At 52.6% G+C, this 21,489-nt stretch overlaps 1 protein-coding gene across 4 annotated transcripts in view; it reads left to right on the forward strand.

Moving 5' to 3' along the window:
- The window catches only part of AGPAT4 (1-acylglycerol-3-phosphate O-acyltransferase 4), a 111,342-nt gene extending 90,081 nt beyond the window's left edge, over nucleotides 1-21,261 (forward strand). For 2 of the 4 annotated variants that reach the window (XM_036871115.1, XM_036871116.1), the window contains exons 4-9: nucleotides 10,594-10,755; nucleotides 11,399-11,552; nucleotides 14,553-14,655; nucleotides 15,412-15,487; nucleotides 18,555-18,753; nucleotides 20,728-20,962. In XM_036871115.1, the coding sequence (XP_036727010.1) occupies nucleotides 10,594-10,755; nucleotides 11,399-11,552; nucleotides 14,553-14,655; nucleotides 15,412-15,487; nucleotides 18,555-18,753; nucleotides 20,728-20,822 (789 nt within the window). In that variant the 3' untranslated portion in view covers nucleotides 20,823-20,962. Of the gene's footprint in view, nucleotides 1-10,593; nucleotides 10,756-11,398; nucleotides 11,553-14,552; nucleotides 14,656-15,411; nucleotides 15,488-18,554; nucleotides 18,754-20,727 lie in introns of all 4 variants that reach the window. The other 2 variants (XM_036871113.1, XM_036871114.1) reach the window with 2 other exon arrangements.
- Nucleotides 21,262-21,489: the final 228 nt, after the last annotated feature.

Genomic DNA, 21,489 nt, shown 5'->3' on the forward strand with positions numbered 1-21,489 from the left:
CGGGCTCTAGGCGTGCGGGCTTCAGTAGTTGTGGCATGTGGGCTCAGTAGTTGCGGCTCACGGGCTCTGGAGCACAGGCTCAACAGTTGTGGCACACGGGCTTAGTTGCTCCACGGCATGTGGGATCTTCCCGGACCAGGGCTCAAACCCGTGTCCCCTGCATTGGCAGGGGGATTCTTAACCACTGCGCCACCAGGGAAGCCCCCATCTCTTTTTTTTAAGTAACACATGACGTTGAGATCCTTCTGGAGTCTGAGGAGTTTGCTTTTTAGAGAAGAAGAGTTATAAAGAAGGTTCCTGACGAGGCATTTTTCATCTTAACATGTAACAACCCAAGAGGAAATGAGTTGAAATTGAAGCAAGTGAAATTTGCAGAAATCCTTGAGAGGAGGGTTATTAAATGTGAAATTGGATTTGCGGAGAAAGTGATGGGATTCTTTTAAAAAGAAAAAAGGGGGAGGGCTTTTAGTCTTTCGTAAGCTTTTACCCTGTGTGGTCATTCTGGTGGCCTGTCCCCCAGGCTCTGGTTCCCTCGGAGCTGGCCTTGCCTGGCATGGGCCAGGCACCAAAGGCTCTGGTTATGGTCTTTAAGGGATTCACTGACTCATTCCTCCTTGGGGCGAGTGTGACCAGTGGACAGGCCAAGGCATGCAATGCAAAGGGTCACGGCTTCCGAAGCTTCGAGTCTGTTTACTTTTCTCTCTGCCCCAGTAAAATGCGCATGTCCTCCTTCACAGTGGCCCCGAAAGGTTACCTAAGATCACGTTTGTTGGGTCTTTGAGCAGTGTCAGGGCCTGGTAAGCACTCCGTAACAGCAGCTGTTCTTGTCCATTTTTATCTGCTGGGTACGTGTGTCTTGGCAGTTACCCCGGAGGCCAACTGGGATGTTCTCTTTGGGTCTTTAAAGAAGCCCTATGTGTTAGTTATCTACGGCAGGTGACAAGCCCCAAACACAGTGGCTCCATTTGTGTGGTCTGAGATCAAAGCTCAGCTCCGCGGGGGTCCTGGCAGGGGTCCCTCCGAGGCTGGATGGTGGTCTCATCTGAAGGCTCCCCGCGCAGTGCTCTGCCTCCAGGCTCACCCCTGTTTGTTGCCAGCCTGATTCTCACGCCTGGGCCTCTGCTCAGGTGTCAGCTGATCCCCACGGGGAGCAATGCAAGAGTGAGTGGGAGAAAGCACCTGAAGCAGAAGCCACAGCCTCACTGTACCTGAAACTTCTGCTGTACTCCATTTGTTGGAGATGAGTTGAGGGGCCCACCCCATACTGCAGGAAGCAGGGAGGTACCAAGAGGGAGGATCGCTGGGGCCAGCACGGAGGCTGCCTGCCACCCCGCAGCGTGACATTCAGCCTCAGACCTCACGTTTCCATTTAGTTAACGTTATTTAGGGGATCCATCACAGCTCTGCCTGAAAATAGATTGAATTCCTGTCGCATGTCTGCGTACATCGAGGTGCAGAGGAGGAGAATAGAATTCTGATTCCTAAGCAGCGGGCACTCACAAAGCTCCCTTGTGCCTTCTAGACGCGAGGCCTCAGATGATGATGAGAGCAGTTGATGCGTCTTCAAAATATTTATCCAGCAAGCATGTTGGGTGTATTTTCTGTAGAAGACACTGCTCTGGGTGCTGTGGAGATACAAGGACGGGCTGAAAGGTCCAGTCGTTGCTCTCAGTGACTTTATAACACATAGAGAGAGGCCACGAAGGGGCATATAAGCCAGTCACACAACACAGGGCTTGATCAATAATGGGAGGTGGGGAACGTGTCCACTGGGGGCACCCTGTGTGTGTCCACAGACCACTCAGCCATACAGCAGCTTCCTGGGGGTCCTTTGTTTGCTGGGGAGGGCCCAGAGGTCCCGGGTAGGAGCTGGGGCCACCGTGGTAAAGGTAGAATATGGGGGGCGAGTTTTGGTGTTTGGGGCAGCTCTGTTTACCAACCTGTGGGGAAGGACTTTGGTATTTCAACAACTGGAAAATAATGTTTTGGTGCTATTAGCACACTGACTGCTGCACCCAGCGATGGAGAAATTTCCCAGAAGGTGTTGACACAGGGCTGAGGCCTTGAAGAACGGGGGTGATTTTAGGAGGGGATAAGAGGTGTAGTAGGTAAAGGGAGAATTATGAGGCAAGGGATGGGGGTGCCTGGAGGGAGATCATGGGTGATGTGGCCACCCAGCAAGGATGGGGCCAGCTGCCGTGGTCCTGGGCTCTGCTGACCAGTTCTTCTCCTTTTGCCAAGCGTACATTTCAGCCCTCCCACTGCCTCGTTCGCTGCTTGCCAGCTCGAGGTCACTGTGGGGTGATTTTGGACTTATTGACCCAAATCAGAAAGAAGATGTCATAAAACCCAAGAAAATCAAGAACTGAACCCAAACCTGTCGATGTTCCGATTTCATTTTGCCAGGATGCTTCTGGTTATGAACAGGAAATGTGGTTCTTTCTGTGCAAGATCACACATATCTAAAAACCAACATTTCTTAAAGTTTGATTATAAAAGGACCGGTTTTCTAACTACAGATTTCTGAAAGGGATGTCGAGGCAGATTTGTTTACAAAGGCTGGGCGAATGTTATTTCCTGTAAACCTCCCGTCGATGATCACATTCTCCCAAATTGTAGGTTTCCTGTGTTTTATTTTCAAACGTGTAAAACTAAGCAATAAAGTGGATGCCCTGAAAGATGAATGTGTGCTCAGATCTCCAGAACAGATATTTCTGTTTCCCTCTGAGGGTGGCAGGGGAGGGACAGATGTGTAGGCAAAACTCCCCAGTGGTTTCAAGACCCACACATGTGACTTGTACCCTGGCTCCTGCATTTACCAGCTCTGGGACCTTGGGGAGGTTATCTGACTCTTCTGAACCTCAGTTAACCTTTCCCATTTCGTGCTGTTTAAGGGTTTCATGAATATAAGTAAAATACCTCATCAATTGCCTAGCACAAAGTAGGCGTGCCATAATCATTAGCTCCTTCGACCCTAATTCGTTTCCCTTCATTCAGTGATTTCTCATGAAAAGTAGAATAAAGTGTGGAGGATGGAAGAGAGATGGAATGTTCTCAAAATGCGATTTGGCCAGCTGTTCTGGCACTGGATCCCGTGCGGCTGAAATCCCCCATCGCTTTTATGAACTGCAAGGTATCATGGTATCTGTTTGCCTTCATCCCGGCTTCTTCATAGGCGCTTGTCAGGCTCTCTCTTTGGCTACAGAGAGACTAGAAGCTTCTAGTTGTGGAGAAGTGTTGTTTTCCCTACCAGTGGCTACACCTGCAGCCATGGTTTTGTCAGTCCCGTTAAGCTGGATTCCGGCCTCCTCAGGTGGGTCTGTAGAAGACTTCTCCACCTCCCACTCCCACCTGGTCAGTCGGTTAACGGTTAATCCGCAGCCCTGTCGGCATTGCTTCCAGGCACCACCAGCTCGGGGAGGAAGCAGGGGGGCCACCGTTTGCCTCTGTGTGTTCACCACTTGGGCCAGGCAGGCTCTGGCACGACACAGGTAAGAACCCCGAGAGAATGGAGATGAGGTGAAAACCCTTACAGTCCCGGGAGCTGGGAGAAGGGTTGGCCACGGAAAGGAGTCTCTGGAAGTACAGATGCATCTTGAGTTCATAACTAAGGGTATTCCTGGAAGTGGTAGCGTGCACTTTATTTTTAAGAGTGTAGCCCCGAGTTAGACACGCCAAGTCTTCTTTTTTATTGTACAAGATCCTCTGGCTTGTCTTTTTTTTTTTTTTTAATTATTTTCATTTTATGGCTGTGTTGGGTTCTTCGTTTCTGTGCGAGGGCTCTCTCTAGTTGTGGCAAGCGGGGGCCACTCTTCATCGCGGTGCACAGGCCTCTCACTATCGCGGCCTCTCTTGTTGCGGAGCACAGGCTCCAGACGCGCAGGCTCAGTAGTTGTGGCTCACGGGCCCAGCCGCTCCGCGGCATGTGGGATCTTCCCAGACCAGGGCTCGAACCCGTGTCCCCTGCATTGGCAGGCAGATTCTCAACCACTGCGCCACCAGGGAAGCCCTGGCTTGTCTTTAACACGCCGAAGTCAGATCACACTGACCGGCGGTAAATCCAGGCTGGCGTACGGCAGTGACGCTGCTGGTGTCCTCCCTCCTCTTCCTGCAACTTGGCAGAGGCCTGTGACGTTTGCTCTGGGAGCCGACTCTGCACCCATCGCCCCGTCCGCTGCTGCCTCTGTCACACCCGTCTGCCACCTGCCCAGGGCCCCCCGTTCCCCCGTGTTCCTGAGCTTCCATTGACTGTTCCTCAAACACCCACTGGCTCTAGGTACTGTGCACAAGGAAGCAACTCCATGATCTTCTGCCCCCTCCCTGGAAGCCTCTGTCTCCCTGTCTGCCCCGGCCCAGGCCCACCCAGGACGGATCGGGCTGGCCAGGCAGCACCGCGAGACCCGTGCCCAGGGAGCGGGGCAGAGCATCCTGCCAGGAATTCCTCTGGAGCCCGGATCCCGCAGACTGCAGTCAGCTGTGACTTACTCTGAACCTAAGAACTGCCTAGTTTGCCCCCAGATGCCCTTCTTTTTCACTCCACGTCTGCACTCTGGTCAAACCAAGAGCAGTTTGGGGCTTGGAGGCCTGTAAGCTGGGGTCAGGGGGAGACGTTATCGAGATCCAAAGAGCTGCAAGCATTTTGCTGGACTTTGACATGTTTATTTATTTCCAGACTTTGACATGTTTGTTTATTTATTTCCAGCAGATGAATTCTCAGACTGCTTTTGCTCCATGTTTGTTTTATGCCTTTCCCCTGTGGCTGTGACTAATTGTGGGACAATGTTCATTTTGCTTTGGGACTCTCTTGAGATTTTTCTGGTAGTGTAAGGTCCCCAGCATTTTCCTCCTTAGCCTCAGAGAAGGGAGAAAGCAAGAGAAAGAAATGCAGTGTAAGTGAGTTAGGTCACATGTGGTACCCTAGTTGGCACAGATTGAGTCTCTCACCTTTTCTCTCTCTCTCTCTCTCTCTCACACACACACACACACACACACACACACACCCCTCCGGTTTATTATTTTGAGCTCCAGTCTTTTCCTCTGTGTTTTACTATGGCCAGGGACTTATATCTCAGAGACATATTCTATTCTCATCTTTTCCTGCACCCATTTCTTTTGCTGGGGAGCATGTCTGTCCAACAACTTATTTGCAGAATTTAGTGGCAGAAATAACACTGAAAATGCTAGATTTCTTTTTCTTTTTCTAAATTAATTAATTAATTAATTTATTTATTTTTGGCTGCGTTGGGTCTTCATTGCTGCGTGTGGGCTTCTCTCTAGTTGCAGCGAGCAGGGGCTACTCTTCGTTGCGGTGTGCAGGCTTCTCATTGCAGTGGCCTCTCTTGTTGGGGAGCATGGACTTCAGGTGCATGGGCTTCAGTAGTTGTGGCACGCGGGCTCAGTAGTTGTGGCTCCTGGGCTCTAGAGTGCAGGCTCAGTAGTTGTGGTGCACAGGCTTAGTTGCTCCACAGCATGTGGGATCTTCCTGCACCAGGGATCGAACCCGTGACCCCTGCATTGGCAGGCAGATTCTTAACCACTGCGCCACCAGCAAAGTCCAATTGCTAGATTTCTGTTTCTCTCTTCACACTATACTTTGAACACCTGAAGGCCATGAACAATCCTAGCCATCTTTGTGTTCCCAGCACCAAGGAGGTTTTTGGCAAATACCTGCTGCATGACCAGAGTGGCTTTGAGGTTCAAGTTCACATATCACACCTCATGATAGCGGCTGAGCTGTTGGTTGACTTGCTGGTCCTCTATGGTGACGAGCCTACACAGCTTGGCTGGTCTCCACTAATCTTAAACATTTGCGACTGTGTTTTTAGCTCACAGTCAAGAAAAAGTTCAGAGTGTTAAAGTGTGGATGCCCTAGCCTGTTTATTATTGAAGTCTTACCTGTTTTCAAAGTTCCACTTAAGATACCCCATTCAGGTATTTTATTTATTTAGTGGAAATAAGTGACCTTGGGTGAACCCAACTGGTAACCATGATGGTGGACCTTCAGGAGGGAAGCCAGGAAGAGATATTTATGCAAACAACCCCTTGACCAGGTGCCATCTTACTGGCTAGTCTCAGTCCTTACTCGTGTTCTCTGCTGGTCCCTGCAGAGTGGTTGGAGGAGGAGGGGACATTATGGAAAGGTGACTGCAGAGGATGCCCTACTGTTCCCAACTATCCTACAAAACCCAGCATCAGCACTTAACATTTTCATCTTATCAATTGGCATGTGGCCATGTTGGAGAAAAACCTGAACTAGGAAGTTCTGACTCTGCTCATTTTTTTTCTTTTTTGTAAAATAAATTTATGTATTTTATTTATTTATTTTTGGCTGTGTTGTGTCTGTTGCTGTGTGCATGTTTTCTCTAGTTGCGGTGAGCGAGGGCTACTCTTCACTGCGGTGTGTGGGTGTCTCATTGCAGTGGCTTCTCTTGTTGTGGAGCATGGGCTCTAGGCACGCGGGCTTCAGTAGTTGTGGCACACGGGCTCAGTAGTTGTGGCTCCTAGGCTCTAGAGCTCGGGCTCAGTAGTTGTGGCGCACGGGCTTAGTTGCTTCGCAACATGTGGGATCTTCCCTGATCAGGGCTCAAACCCATGTCCCTTGCATTGGCAGGCAGATTCTTAACCTCTGCACCACCAGGGAAGCCCCTCTGCTCATTTTTTAACCACAGAGGCTGTAGAGCTGAGAGAAGTGAGGCGAGAGCCACATAATCTCAGGTTGGAATGCACCAGATCTTACTGCATCCTTAGAACAGGTTTTTGTAGCACCTTGTGGTCTCTGCCCAGGGGTCGACCAGTTGGCTGGAGGTGCTGAATTTCGGACTTGTGGGGGTGGCTGCTTCCCTGAGCAACTGGGTGGTCCTCAAAATGGTTATGGGCTGCTTAACTAGATTCATTGGGCAGCTGTGGTAAGACAGTTCTCATCTCTCTCTCTGTCTCACACACACACACAGGCTAGAAAGTTTCATAAACTTTTCACCATAGGATGTGATAGGATGACGGTGACTCCCTACAGCATCTAGAAAGTGGCCAGGGGTACATTTCAGCCCCTGTAGTTGTGGATTGCTCTGTGCTGCCTGGGAACATTTTTTGTTTTTTAGATATGCTTGTGCCTAGATGGCTCTATTGATAAATCTAACTCATCAGTAAATCCTCTCAGATCTACCTTCAAAATTAATCTAGAATCAATGAAACTGGTATATTTTCTTGTACGTTCTCTCTTAAAGGCACTACCATCCACACACAGAGACCTTTGCTTGACCTGGGGGAGTCATGGCATTGTTGGCATATTAAGTTTCCTGGAGGACTGTATGCATATTTGAATAGTACGTTTCTAGTTTTTGGTCATAAATGAGTTAACTCCTGTAAATCTCCTAGCCCAGTGCCTATCAGGGAGTGCTTTACTACGTGTAACTATTGTTATTACTACATTGTAAAGCTGGCTTAGGAAATGGGTTGAATTAAAAGGGACATTCAGCTGCGTGGCTACTTTGTGGTAATAATAATAGCTACACATTATTGAACACCTGTGTGTCCTGTTCTCAGCTAGGAGCTTTGGTTTATGTTTCCATGTGTTCCTAGATCTTTACAGCAACACTTTCAGCTAAGTATTACTTTGCTGATAATAATACAGACAGGAAAGTTGAGGCTCACCATGTAAACATAATCAACATCAAGGCCTAGGCCTAATCATAACATCCAGAATTTTAAGGTTGAAAGATGGAATAATTCAACATAAAAACAGAAATGGCTCCTCTGTTCCTTTTCCTCATTAAAAACAAATAGGCTGTTTTTGACTCAGAGCCTCATGTTCCAGAAGCAAATGATTGAAAATGTGCTGATGTCAACCACTTCTTAAAAAGGGCATTGTTAGAGGGACGCTAGCAAAATAGTTTTCTGAAAAGTTCAGAGTTAAAGTGTGGGTGCCCTAGCCTGTTTGTTATTGAAGTCTTACCTGTTCTCAAAGTTCCACTTAAGATACCCCATTCAGGTAAAAAAAAAAAACAAAAACAGGAAAATCTAACAAAATTAAAGAAGCACTTCTAATCTCACCATCCAGCTATAGCTACTGTTATTTTTCTCTGTTTTACCATTTTTCATATAGTCATAGTCATACTATAAACTCAGCTTTGATTACAGATTAAAAAAACAAATTTAGTCTTAATATAAAGCATTTCCCCAGCCATTAAATATTCATAGAAAACAAATTTTAGTGGCTGTAAATCAAGGGGTTGACAAAGTTTGTGTGTAATTGTCCAAATAGTGAATATTTTAGGCTTCATGGACCATATAGCCTCTGTCACGACTTTTCAACTTGACTGTTGGAGCACGGACGCCGCCATGCTACTAGCAGCCTACTAGCAGCAGGCAACGTGCATGTAAAAGAGAGTGGCTGTGTCCCAGTAAAACTTTATTTATAAAAACAGGTGGCAGAGCAGATTTGGCCTACCGGCTACGTTTGTATGATATCGTATATGACATAATTCATAGAACTCTTTTTTTAATTTAATTTTTAAAAATTGAAGTATAGTTAATTTACAATGTTGTGGTAATTCATAGAGCTCTTCCACTGTGGGACATTAAGATGGTTTTCAGTGCTGTAACACAGTATGACAGGAATGACATACAGACTGTTGCGGTCACGTCTTTTGGTTTACATGTACATCCCACATCACTGTCAGAGTCGCCATTTCCTTTTAGCAGCAGGTCATCAGGGGCCAACCACTAAGACCCACTTGGGTCTTGTGGGATGCATCCATTAATAGGAAATACCCCTGAGAGTACTTTTCCCCAGCAGACAGCCGTGATTGACTGCATTGGACCATTCACCTTCCAGACCCAACAGCTGCTACTTTGGAGTATATGATCCTTCTCTTGGCTATACAATAGATCACCATTCATAGCTCCTTCAAATTGCCACAAATTAGTTTTGGAAAGAGTTCAGGAGTAGGTAATTTTTTAAATAATCCTAACCTGCCGAGAAAGTAAGTTTAATTCTTTGGTGAAGATTTTTTGTTTTGTTTTCATCCTCAAGGCTGTGATCAGGGAGGTGACTGAAGGGCAGGGAGCAGGGACCATGAAAACATCCCTGCTGACAGGAGGGGACGGCTGAGGAGAGGGCCAGGAGGCCTCCCACAGCCTGAAACCCACCCGTGGACTCAGCAGATGGCCTTTAGATGGCTCCTGTGGGGGAGTGGTGATGCGTAGAAAGTGTAGCCTGTGCCTGGCACACGTGGGCCCTCACCCCTCACTTGGCTAGTACTCTGATCTTTGGGGACTTGCCTCTGGGCCCTCTAGGGCAGGTCCTTGGATTTTATGGCTTTGGTTCTTTTCTTTCTTTTCTTTTTTGTTTTGGGTTTTTTGTTTGTTTTTTGGGTTTTTTTGGCCACGCTGCACGGCATGCGGGATCTTGGTTCCCCGACCAGGGATCGAACCTGTGTCCCCTGCAGTGGAAGCTCGGTGTCCTAACTAATGGACCAGCAGGGAATTCCCCAGGCTTGGTTCTTTTTGAGGGAATTTGCATATTGGAAATTCGTGTGTGGGAAAAACAAAACCAAAACCTGCCAAAACGTGGAGAGGCTACTCCTGAAAGGTATCTGTGCTTTTCCTTCTCCCAGTGGGGAAGATGCTTGTGGTTTTTTTAAGGTCAAGGGGACAAGTGGCTGTTTACACCTTTCTCTGGCCTGCGTGGGGGGGTTGAGGGATATGGCCTGTTGCCCCTCTGCTGAGCTTTGTAGTTTTGTGGGAGTGACAGGGAAAAGAGACAGGGCAATGCTGAAGTATGGCTCTTGCTTCCGGGCCTCGTGGGTTCAGGGGCGTGACCAGACAGTTGTCACCAGCAGCACAGCTGAGGCCGCCACTTGCCCACATCACCACCTCCATCATCTGTGCCACTGATGGATGACGGCTATTTCTAGGAGCATCTTGGCCAATTCCAAAATTAGGGGCGAAACATATAGAACCCAATCCACTAGGTCAGAAGCTGTTCTTGTGTCTCCCCTGCTCCCTCCACCCCACTGGACCCCTGCTTGTCCCCCGCCCGTCAGGGGCCTGCAGCACCTGCAGCCTTGGGGCTGCGCCGGCCAGCAGACGGGTGGAGCTCCCCCAGCGCCTCTGCTGATTCCGGTTCACCCCTCGGCTCCACCGTTTCCTAGCTGTTGAACCCAGAGAACCCGCCGGGCCACGTTTCCTGGTCTGTAAGGAGGGTAGGGTCCGCCCACCCGCAGAGCCAGCAGGGTTGCTGCGGACCGGGTGAGGTCTGCGTGGTGGGCTTTGCGAGCACTCCGGGGTGGGCCCCTACCTGTGTGAGCTGGCGGAGGACGATGCAGCACCCCATGGCCCCCAGAGGTTCCCGACTGCTCCCGCTGCCTGCCCTCCCTTCGGAGAGCCAGGCCCCCTTGCTGCCTGCCCCGTGGGGCAGGGTTCGCACGACCTTGACCTCCAACTGACCGGTGTCGGAGGCTCCCTGCCTCCGCATGCTCGGGAACCGTCCCCGTGCCTGGAGTGCGCGTTCACTCCTCCTAGAGAGACCTCCGGCGGCCGTCGGGGAGGACCCCACGCCCCTTTCACGGACGCCCCGGGCCCCCTCTGTTTCAGGGCTCCAAGGTCCTGGCCAAGAAGGAGCTGGCCTACGTCCCCATAATCGGCTGGATGTGGTACTTCACGGAGATGGTCTTCTGCACGCGCAAGTGGGAGCAGGACCGCAAGACCGTCTCTGAGAGCCTGCTGCACCTGCGGGACTACCCCGAGAAGTACTTCGTACGTGCGCCCGGCCTGTGGGGCGCCCCGCCACACTCACACTCGGGGGGCCCCGGCGCATATGAACTCGGGGTGCCCCGGTCACACACTCAGGGTGCCCCGGTCACACACTCACACTCGTGGTGCCCCGGTCACACTCACACGCCCGCTCACCCCTCTGCTTCCTGAGCCTCCTCAAATGTAGACCCTCTCTCTGAAGCTCACAGACCCTGAACACCGTAGACCGGGGGCTGGAGGTCCTGTCTGCGGGGAGGGCAAGCACAGCTGCCAGGCCATCCCTGCTCGGGCCACTTCGTGAGGCTCCCGTGGGACCGTGTGAGGCGTTTGACGGGGGATGGTGTGCGGGACCCCGGGACCTCGTGTGACCCCTGGGCTGTGTGTGTGACCTCGGAGCTGTGTGTGTGACCTCGAGGCTGTGTGTGTGACCTCGGAGCTGTCTGAGTGACCTCAGGACTGTGTGTGTGACCTCGGGGCTGTGTGTGTTACCTCGGGACTGTGTGTGTGACCTCGGAGCTGTCTGAGTGACCTCAGGACTGTGTGTGTGACCTCGGAGCTGTCTGAGTGACCTCAGAGCTGTCTGAGTGACCATGGGGCGTGGAAGTGGCCTCGGGGACGTGTGTGACGGCCACCTTGTCCTTTCCAGTTCCTGATTCACTGCGAGGGCACGCGGTTCACGGAGAAGAAGCACCAGATAAGCATGCAGGTGGCCCAGGCCAAGGGGCTGCCCAGCCTCAAGCACCACCTGCTGCCTCGCACCAAGGGCTTCGCCATCACCGTGAGGAGTTTGAGAAATGTAGGTAAGGACGACCCTGCGGGGCCCCGTGCAGTGAGGGAAGGGGACCCTGGCACCCACAGGAGTAGCTTCCTTCCCGTGCCTCCCCCCCACCCCCCTCCGACGGAGGGGAGCCAGGGACGGAGGCTGGCACGTCACCCCTGCTTAGCCTGGGTCCCGGCACCCAGCGGTGGAGGAGCGGCCACTGCCTGCACAAGTGCGCACACGCACCACGCCCACACGTGTACGCACACGCACGCTAGGCCGACACTGCCCTCTGCTGCTCGGCGCCGGTACTGCAGGCGGCGGGCGGTGCTGCGTGCCTGGGGCCCACGCCCGGTCAGCCCAGGTTTTTGTTGCGGTTTTGCTTTATCTGGCATTTCTTGCCCGTCTTTGGCACCAGCTGCCTCCAGACGATGATCTCTGTGACCTTGCCGTCTGTCCGGCTGGCCTTGAGTCCGGAGCCCTAAATTACTGTAGGTAAGGACAAGAAGCATGTAGCAACAAGACCAGCTTGCTCCAGTCTCTGTCTCCTGTTGAATTCTTGTCCCTTTAGTTTGGAAACACGTGCTTTACCCTTTCCTGCCCTGCGGGTGCCGGAAGCCCCACTGCCCTGTCCCTGTCTCCCAGGAGGCGAGAGGGCGGAGCTGGGGGACCTCCCCGCGTCCCCGGAGCCGGCTCTGCGCCCGCCGAGGCCGAGCATTCTGCGGGGAGAGCCGGCGGGGGCCCAACGCGGTCTCCGCGCCCCCGGCCCCCGGTTCTCTCTGCCCCGTGAGGCCGAGGCCCCCAGCTCCTCCCCGGCCTGCAGCAGGGATTGGGGTCGGTGGACGTGGGTGTGGACCGTGTGGCGTTTCCGGTGCCGTCCGCACGCCTGGGGGCGGCGGCTCCACCAGGAGCTTTGTGATCACGCAGACCGGCCACCCGGCTTCTGTAGATGGAGCGAAGGCAGCACTGAGTCTGACTTTAACACGTGGGGACCCTGAAGGTCCCTAACTGCTCCAGGCGGTTCTGGGTCCCTCCCGCAGATTCTTCCCCCTGCCTGAGCTTTGCCTACAGGCCGAAGGGGCAAAGGCTGCCCAGCTCTGCAGGCTGCCCCACTCCCGCGAATAGTGACGATGATGATGGTGATGATGATGATGATGATGATGATGATGGCCGGGCAATTCTAACACGCCAGGCAGCACAAGCACCTCACACATAGCGCGGCCGCAGCACGTGCCCGCCAGATGCAGTGAAGCAAAACAGTGTTTTTACTTCCAATTTACAGATGAGGAAGTTGGGCCTGAAGGGTGAGGAACTTATCCCAAGTGACTCTACTATTACACAGCAGGCTGGGGTCACACCCAGGCTACCTGGCTGGCGGGGCTGGCAGGGGTGTACCCGTCCTTCTGCTGGGCTTTGCAGGCAGATGGATCTAGTGCCAGGCCCAGTTCTATCACTTCAAGACCTTGGGGCTTCTTCTCTGGAAAAGGAGGGAACTGTGCAAATTTAGGCTGTTCTCTGGGGAAGCCCCATCCTTGATTAATCGAAGTAACACCACCTCTGCTGGAAGCATCAGGCTCCTGTGTAAGGGCAGGCTGAAGAAAGGAGATGTGAAACCCACTGACGGACATGAGCTCGCACACCCTGGGGCTCTACAGCCAGACCCCATGCAGCCCGAGGCCTTTCACTCTACGTAATTCTATGCTTAAAGTGGCTGGACGATGTACTAAACTATTCTCCACCAGCCTTACTCTTCCTAGGGAGGGGGACACCTCTCTCACTGCCAGGGAGGACCAGGGGAGTGGTCTCGGTCGCTTGGGTGGAGGGGTGGGAAGCTACCTGCCGGCACTCCTGCAGGTCAGCGGGAGGGACCCTCTCCCTTTGGCTGAGACGTGCTCTAGCTGCCAGAGCACCCGCTGTGGACCCCACGTGGTGGGCAGGCGGCAGGTAGAAGCAAATGGACAGTGGTTTTGAACCTTGGTTCTTCACGTTCCCAGCCAGACAAGTGACTTTCTACCCTCCCATCACCCCACTCACTCGATTGGTAGTAATTGCAGGTACGCAGAGCTCTCGGTGAAGTCTGCTGAGCACAAACGATGCGCTGGGGCCTTTGGGAAGGGCTGACACTCAGCATCCTGAGTCCCATTCCCCGGGAGAACGAGGCTCAGGGAGGCTGAGTGGGCTGTTCAAGAGAAGATCCCGCCTCTGGGAAAAGGTGGCCCTGGGGTTCGCACCCAGACTGACCGCAAAACTGTTCGTTCCACTGGCCAGTCCTGCCTGACTGACTCTGCAGGAAGGGCCATCTGTTTCCACTGTGTATTTCTACCCTGCTCTTCCCTCCCTGTTCCTTCACACATCCTGTCCTCCTGCCATCCTCCCATCCTGCCATCTTGCCATCCTGCCATCCTGCCATCCAAGAAGCATTCACGGAGCCTGGGCCAGGCCCTGGGGCTGCAGCAGCGAATGTTGACAGAACTTTCAATATGCTGACAGGTTAACTCACCAGCTGGTAGACCGCTTAAAAATCACACATTCTTGTTTGTTTCTCAGCTACGTGTCAACTGACTAAACCATGTTTCAGTCCCTTAGGAAGTTTCCAGTATCTTATTCTAGTTTTATAGCTATCTTATTTTTCTAGGGGAAAAATGCACATAGAATGGTTATGCTGCCATAACTCAGGAACCTCCTTAGATAGTATTCTTTGGATTGATGTACCTTGCTATTGATATTTGTTTAAATATTGATATCTGTTGTAGTACATCATCTAGATGGGCCATTGCAGTATTGCTTTACATTGATCTGACCTCAGTAGTAACTGTTTTCTGTTACTAAACTGTGTGCTTTTCTGATGACAGAATGTGGTATGTACTCAACGTAGAACATTTGGACAATATAGAAAAGCATGAAGAAGAAATTAGTAGTCCCTTCATTCCAAGATAATCAGCTAGCAACTCAATTATTGTTTTTCCAATATGTATATCTACAAAATGAAATTGGGTTCACACGCTATATACTGCTTTGTATTTGTTTTATTTTTTTATAGTTTCAGCTGTATATGACTGTACACTCAATTTCAGAAATAATGAAAATCCAACACTGCTGGGAGTCCTAAATGGAAAGAAATACCACGCAGATTTATACGTTAGGTAAGCTGGCTTCGTTTCCTTTCCAGAAAATAGGGCGCCCATCCCAAAACAGATAAATCACAAATGACCCGCAGACCTTCTTCCAGGGGAATGTATGAATGTATTAATAATTTCTTGTCTGCAGTCTGTACTAAATGGAATGTGTTCACAGTCTTGTTTATATTAATAGAGACTCGTGCACTGATGTAAATAATTAGGTGAAGCCTCTTGTCTTCCCAGACACATCGTGACTCTCTCTCACCAACTCATTCTCATCAAAGAGCTCGGGTCCGACAAATGAAAGACAGTATTTTACAGCCATTTTTGAGACTGAGTGTGAGAGTTTTATTTTACTGACCCCCTTTCTTGGAGGATGTGTCTACTCCATAGAAACAGACACAGATAAGAGCATCTGTAATTTACAAAGAGGCCTCGAAGCAAATGGAGAACATTTCAGCAGCATCTCACGTATGTGTTATATTCCAAGCTAGGGAGCACAGAGAGGCAGGTGTCCTCCTTGACAGGTCTCTGTCTGAGTCATTGAATCAGGCTCTGAGCCATTCCCTCGTGGGCCGTGACTGCATTTGGGCCTGTATTTCCCCCCATATTGATGTGGATTTCCCCTCATTTCAATCAACTGAATTACCCTCTCACTTCCACATTATCTAGGCTACTACCTAAATAGAAGCCGAAGGATGGCAAGCATTGTTAGTTTGAACCTGTGTTCGGGGCACCCGGCATGGGCCTCCTCCTTGCTAGCTGCTCTCTGCTTGGCAGGCGGATCCCTTTAGGAGAAGTCCCAGAAGATGAGGACAGGTGCGCGGCCTGGCTGCACAAGCTCTACCAGGAGAAGGTCGGTGCTGCGGGGTGGGCTCTGCACCATCTAGGGGTCCTTTTCAAGCGGCAGCTGTGGTGCTTTGGGACCTCCGGGAGTTGATGGTGGAGCGTGAGCCTTTGCCACTGGGCGAGACCTCACGCCCTGGATGTTAATGACCCCAGAGCCGACACGCTACTTGGCGACAGGGGGAAGAAACGTCACAAAATGTTTTTAAAGGGGCCTTCACAGAAAGAATGGAAGACTATTTCATGGGTGTAGTGGACAAAAGAGGAAGTTATGGCCCCAAGAGCCCTTTGTCCATTTTCCCGCCGCTGGTCTGAAGGCAAAATATTCTTGCGGGGTGTGGGTGCTCTCTTTGGCAATGATGGCTCTGGTTCCACAGTGTGGTTGCCTGTCTGGTCTCTAAAACATCACCAGCGTAAGCAGGACGGAGGCCCACAGGGGTGCACCTGGGCCGCGTTTGACTCCTTCAGGAATCGGAATTAGGTTTTCAAGCTGGTGGTGGGATTTCCGCTTACACCGAGGGAAAAGTGTAACATTTACACTCCTTGGAAGAGTGGTGGGCTTGGCCCCAAGGCACGGTCCTCTTCAAACAACACACTCCCAGGCCTGAGCCCTGGCTGATGCCTGGAAGGGCTGTTCCCAGAAGGCTCCCCCTGCCTGGATTTGTTGACACAAAGAGGCGCCAGCCCTTTCTCTCTGTCCCCCCATCTTTTTTTTTTTTTAAATCTTATTATTTATTTATTTATATTTTGGCTGCATTGGGTCTTCGTTGCTGTGCGCGGGCTTTCTCTAGTTGCGGCGAGCGGGGGCTACTCTTTGTTGCGGTGCGCGGGCTTCTCATTGTGGTGGCTTCTCATGTTGCAGAGCACGGGCTCTAGGGGCGCGGGCTTCAGTAGTTGTGGCTCGCGGGCTCTAGAGGGCAGACTCAGTAGTTGTGGCGCACGGGCTTAGTTGCTCCGTGGCATGTGGGATCTTCCGGGACCAGGGCTCGAACCTGTGTCCCCTGCATTGGCAGGCGGCTTCTTAAGCACTGCGCACCAGGGAAGTCCCTGTTCCCCCTTTCTTTTTCCTCTCCTTTTCTTCCCTTTCTACCCAGGGTCATAAGAGAAATTTTATTGTGCTGAGCTGAACACTGGGAAAGCCCGGTCGATCCAGCTGCACGTGGGTCGCCCGGCCTCCGTGCCCTCCTGCCCAGTGCATTGGTGGCAGCTGCACACAGTGTGGACTCAGGGCACTTGTCCTCTGTCAACAGGTTCTCCTCCTGTAGACTTTTGGGGTGATGTTTCTTTCTAGGAAATACAGTTCCCGGTTCCAATGTATAACATGCCACAGGATGATAACACGTGGAGACCAAAAAATGGAGGCATCATTAACAAAGTCCCCTCCCTGCCAGGCGGACTTTATTACAAAAGAAATAACACAGCCCAGAGAGGCCATACACATTCTGCTGCTGGAGCTGACGTCTGGCCCTGAGCCAGGCGTCTGTGTCCCACCCGGCAAAGTCACAAAGTCACAGGGACGGAGCCCGCGAGGCTGGCAAGAGTCACAGTGGCCACCACGTCACTGGGGAGCAGTGGGGGTCTTGGGTGAGGTTTAGTTTTCTAATCAAACCAGAGAAAAAGAAAACTCTGGAGTGAATACAAAGTTCAGAATCCTGCTGACTCCTAGAAAAGAGAGTACTTTTTCCTCTTGTTAGAGGTTACAAATAAAAAATCTTGGCTTAGCAAATATCTCACTGGAAACGAGACAGAAAAAGCATCCTCAGTTCCCCATTGTAACATTACCATAGAAAAGCACTATCAAGGCTATTAAGGAAAAGAATTCAAGAAAACTTGCCCATTTTTTAAATGGGTGAATTTTATGGTATGTAAATGACACCCCAATGAAGCTGGTGTTTTTTTTTAAGGCACAAAAGTATCGCCTCCTGTTTTAGTCCTATCAGGCTTCTGTAACAAAGTGCCACCCACAGGCATAGTGGCTTATAAACCACAGAAACTTACTTCTGACATTTCTGGAGGCTGGATGATCAGGAATCAGAGACGAGGGTGCCAGCATGGTCAGTCAGATTCTTGTCCCAGCCTGCCATGTTGCTCTGTCCTCATGGTGGGAGGGCTGAGAGAGCTCTCTGGGGGTCCCTTTTATAAGGGCAGTAATCCCATTCATGGGGGCTCCATCCTCATGACCTAATTACCCCCCAAAGGCACCTCCTCCTAATACCACCATCTTCGGGGGTTAAGATTTCAGTGTAGGAATTCAGGGAGGCAGGTGCAAATATCCAGTCCACCGCACCCCAGTTACCTAGTTATCAGGCTCCTGGTGGCCCCACTGGGATGAGAAAAAACCACCCAAGTTCTGGCCAGGAGGCAGAATGGGACGCCTTGGCAGGTTAGGTGCCATCTCTCTGGGCATCCACACGTCCCTGTCACTTCCTGGGAAGTCCTCCGTTTGGCCGACTGGCTGTGTCTCCCTCACCTCTTGAGGCTGGGAGCACCCCGCACATGGTACCTTGTCCTACAATTGCTTGGTCGTGTGATTTCCCTGAGACCCGCCAGGCTGGAGGGGCAGCCGGGAAGGGGCCGCAGGGCAGAGCCCCTGAAGTGCCCAGGAAGGGCCAGGGGCTCTCCTTCTAAAGCGGCCGTTTGAGGACTCATTTTAATCATGACCTTGAGTGGTCAGAAAATCGTATCATTTAGTACATCCTGCTTGGGAAAGAAGACAAGTACTTTAGACATCTCTAGCTCAAGTTGTTAAAGGGAAAATTAAGTACTTAAGGTATAAGGTTTGGGTGTATGGACGCTTGTTTTCCGGAAAACTCAGCTCCCTGGAGAACTGGGCCACGACGGGGTGAGCCAGCCAAGCAGGGCCGCAGATGCTCTTTGCTCGGCGAGCGCGCTGTCGGCCCCGGGAGGATGTTAGGGTATTTGAGTCGAGCTGGGAGACCACCCCCACCTCGGCCGTTTACCGGGTTCAGGAGGTTCCGGCCCAGCGGGCCGCCCGACCTCATCGCGGGGAGGGCCGAGGCGCCGGGGAAGGGGTGGGGGGCCCGGGGGCGGGAGGTCAGGCGGCCGTCTGCCCGCAGGACGCCCTCCAGGAGGAGTACTCCCGCACGGGCACCTTCCCCGGGACGCCCATGGTGCCCCCGCGGCGGCCCTGGACGCTCATCAACTGGCTGTTCTGGGCCTCGCTGCTGCTCTACCCGTTCTTCCGCTTCCTCGTCAACATGGTCAGCAGCGGCTCCTCCCTGACGCTGGCCAGCTTCGTCCTCGTCTTCTTCGTGGGTGAGTCCGGGGCCAGCGGGGCCTGGGCCGGTGGGGAGCATCTGCGGGAGGGGCAGGGAGGAGGGGGGCACCGCGCTGCCTGTGAGGACAAGGCCCGGCTGCAGATCCCACAGGTCGACAGGCGGATGCTCAAGCCGGGCCCAGAAACCCCAGCCTGGCGGGCTTCCGCCCGGGCGCCCCCTCTCCGTGCGCATGCGCCCCTTGCGCCTGCAAGCCCCACCAGGGACCAGGGACCAGGGACCAGGGACCAGGGGCCAGGGACCAGGGACGAGCTCCGTCCTCCCCGGCCTCTGCTCATCAGCAAGAAAACTATTTCCTGGGTCCTAGCAGGAACCGACAAAGGCTCTTTGCTATTCAAAGTGGGTCCAGGCCTTTTTGGGGAAGTAAGTGTGGGTGCGTCTCCTCGGTTGCCACCTGCACTGAGTGGAGATGTTGGGTAGCTCAGTCTTTTCACTCATCCCTACGGGCTTTATTTGACCCGTATGTGGTTTCAAACGACTGACGTTTCTCCACAGCCTCAAGCTTCCCTGGGCACTGCCACTTGTTTTTGAAGTGGGGCAGCCAGTTACCACTGTACACGGCCAGTGTGCATCTTGGCTGGCCGGGTGTCTAGGGGAGCTGTGGTTGCCAGGCCCCCAGTGGGATGGGGATGGAGGGTTGGACCCGGCCTTTCTGCCTGCAGTAGCAGGAAGGCGAAGGCGCAGACCACGCCCTCTGGAGGAAGCTGGGGCTCCTTGCAGATGACGGCTGGGGAGGGCTGCCCGAGTGTGGGTTGAGCAGAGGCCCAGCACTCTCCCTGGGAGACACGGGGCGTCTCCAGCTTTGGAGGAACTGACTGCTGTCTCCCCAAGACCTCATCACCCGTGAGCCCGAGCCTTGCTACGCTTTGCCCGGAATTACTCTGTGTCTTGGTCCTCTCACGAAGCCTTTCTGCACTGGAGTCCAAGGTTCACTCTCCACAATGTCATCAACTCCACTGCACAGAAGTTCTAATGCTGGGGCAGGGGCTCATGTCCCAGCCTGTTTGGAGTTGGCCCCAGGCTGGAGGCAGCCCACTGTAGCTGACCCATGGGCTCCATGAGCCTCATACGCAGTGCGGACTCTCCATCCCAGTCAGCTCCCTGGTCTTGACAGTTCACAGACACGATACTAACGCTCTGTAAACATGAGCATCACGACTTGAAGGTTTCAGCCACTCCCCATCTATCCACTTTACATGCATACTGTAAACAGACTGTTGCCAGGCCCCATGTTCGGTGCTGGGCACACCAAGGTGATTGATTGAGATAGATGTGGTCCCTGCGCCCAAGGAGCTCACCGTGTCTGTCGTCTCCAGAGGGAGCGCTTAAACTGCAGCTTCTGTGCTCTAGACCGTGTTTTCCAGCCTCCTAGTGGTTAAACCGGGCTCTGGTGTGCGTCCTACACTTTCTCTGTTCGGGCCAAATCCCGCTGTCGGAGAAAAGGCAGGCAGGGACTTTGCTTGTCTGCTGCTCTGAAACTTGCACCAAAAGCAACGTTGGGACATGCTGGGCGCTAAATGGGAATTTGAGCTGCTGCATTGTCCAGGGCCTGCTATGTCCTTCATTAAGCCTTGCGGAAGGGTGCTTGTAAGTTACCGCACTGCGTTCACCAAAGAATCCTCTTTGCCTTAGGGATGGGCACAGGGAGAAGAGGAATTGTGCGAGCCCCTGGGTGCAGCGGGGTACGGCTCACCACGCTCTGTTCACCTCCAGGGCCGAAGGATTAAAACTTGCCACCAGAACAGCCTTGCTCTGTTTTAATGTCTCCTAGTCCAGTTAGACCCCAGCACTCATGCTCAAGGGTAACTGAGGCAGGGATTATGAAGTGCACACAAGTCAGCCAGCTCTCAGCTGATGCTTGAGGTTTACAAAGCTCCCTTCTTTGGTTCCCGTTGGGCAAATCACACCGGCGTCCCTGCGGGCGTCTCCTAACCTGCCCTTCCTGTTTCTGCAGCTTCCGTGGGGGTCCGATGGATGATTGGCGTCACAGAAATTGACAAGGGCTCCGCCTACGGCAACATGGACAGCAAACTGAAACACAGCGACTGAGCCAGGACGCGCCGCCACCCAAAGGGGGCCTTGCAGGACTGGGGGACGCCGCCATCGTCCTCGGAGGGACCCAGTGGTGCAGCTGGGTGAGCCCCTGCTGGGGAGGCAGGGGCATGGCCTCAGCGCCAGATGGGGAGGAAGATGTGCTTAAATCCTTTCCCCCCGTGCTTTAGTGGGCTTCGGTTCTCCTTCTTTCCGTGTGAGTCTGTGTGAGCGTGCGTACGTGCGATGAGAAAGACCACGTGTGAGTGAGAATGAGGTGCGGGTGAGTGTGATCATTCAGAGGGTACTTGAGGTGCAGGGGGAGGGCAGAAGTGGGGAACACTGGGGGAGTTCCCTTCCATCCTTTGGTGCTGAGTTTTCTGTAACCCTGGATTGCCACAGAGTGAAAGTCACTTTAGGTAAGATGACTAAATTATGCCTCCAAAAAAAAAAAAAATTAAAGTGTTTGGCTCCTCTGTGGTGTGTTCTCACACAGCCCGCGCCCTCCTTCCATTCAGCCCCTGCCTTGCGTTTTGGAGTCTGGACCACGGTGCTCTGGAGGGTGCTCACAAGGAGCAGTCTGGGGAGAAGAGGGCCCGCGGGCCGGGGTGGCTAGAGGAGGTGGGTTTGCAAACGCAGGAGCCTGCAAGTGTCTGCGTGGAGACGGCAGGCCAGGAGGCTAGCT

The sequence above is a fragment of the Balaenoptera musculus genome, chromosome 12, assembly GCF_009873245.2.
Source record: "Balaenoptera musculus isolate JJ_BM4_2016_0621 chromosome 12, mBalMus1.pri.v3, whole genome shotgun sequence".
NCBI classification, from domain to species: domain Eukaryota; kingdom Metazoa; phylum Chordata; class Mammalia; order Artiodactyla; family Balaenopteridae; genus Balaenoptera; species Balaenoptera musculus.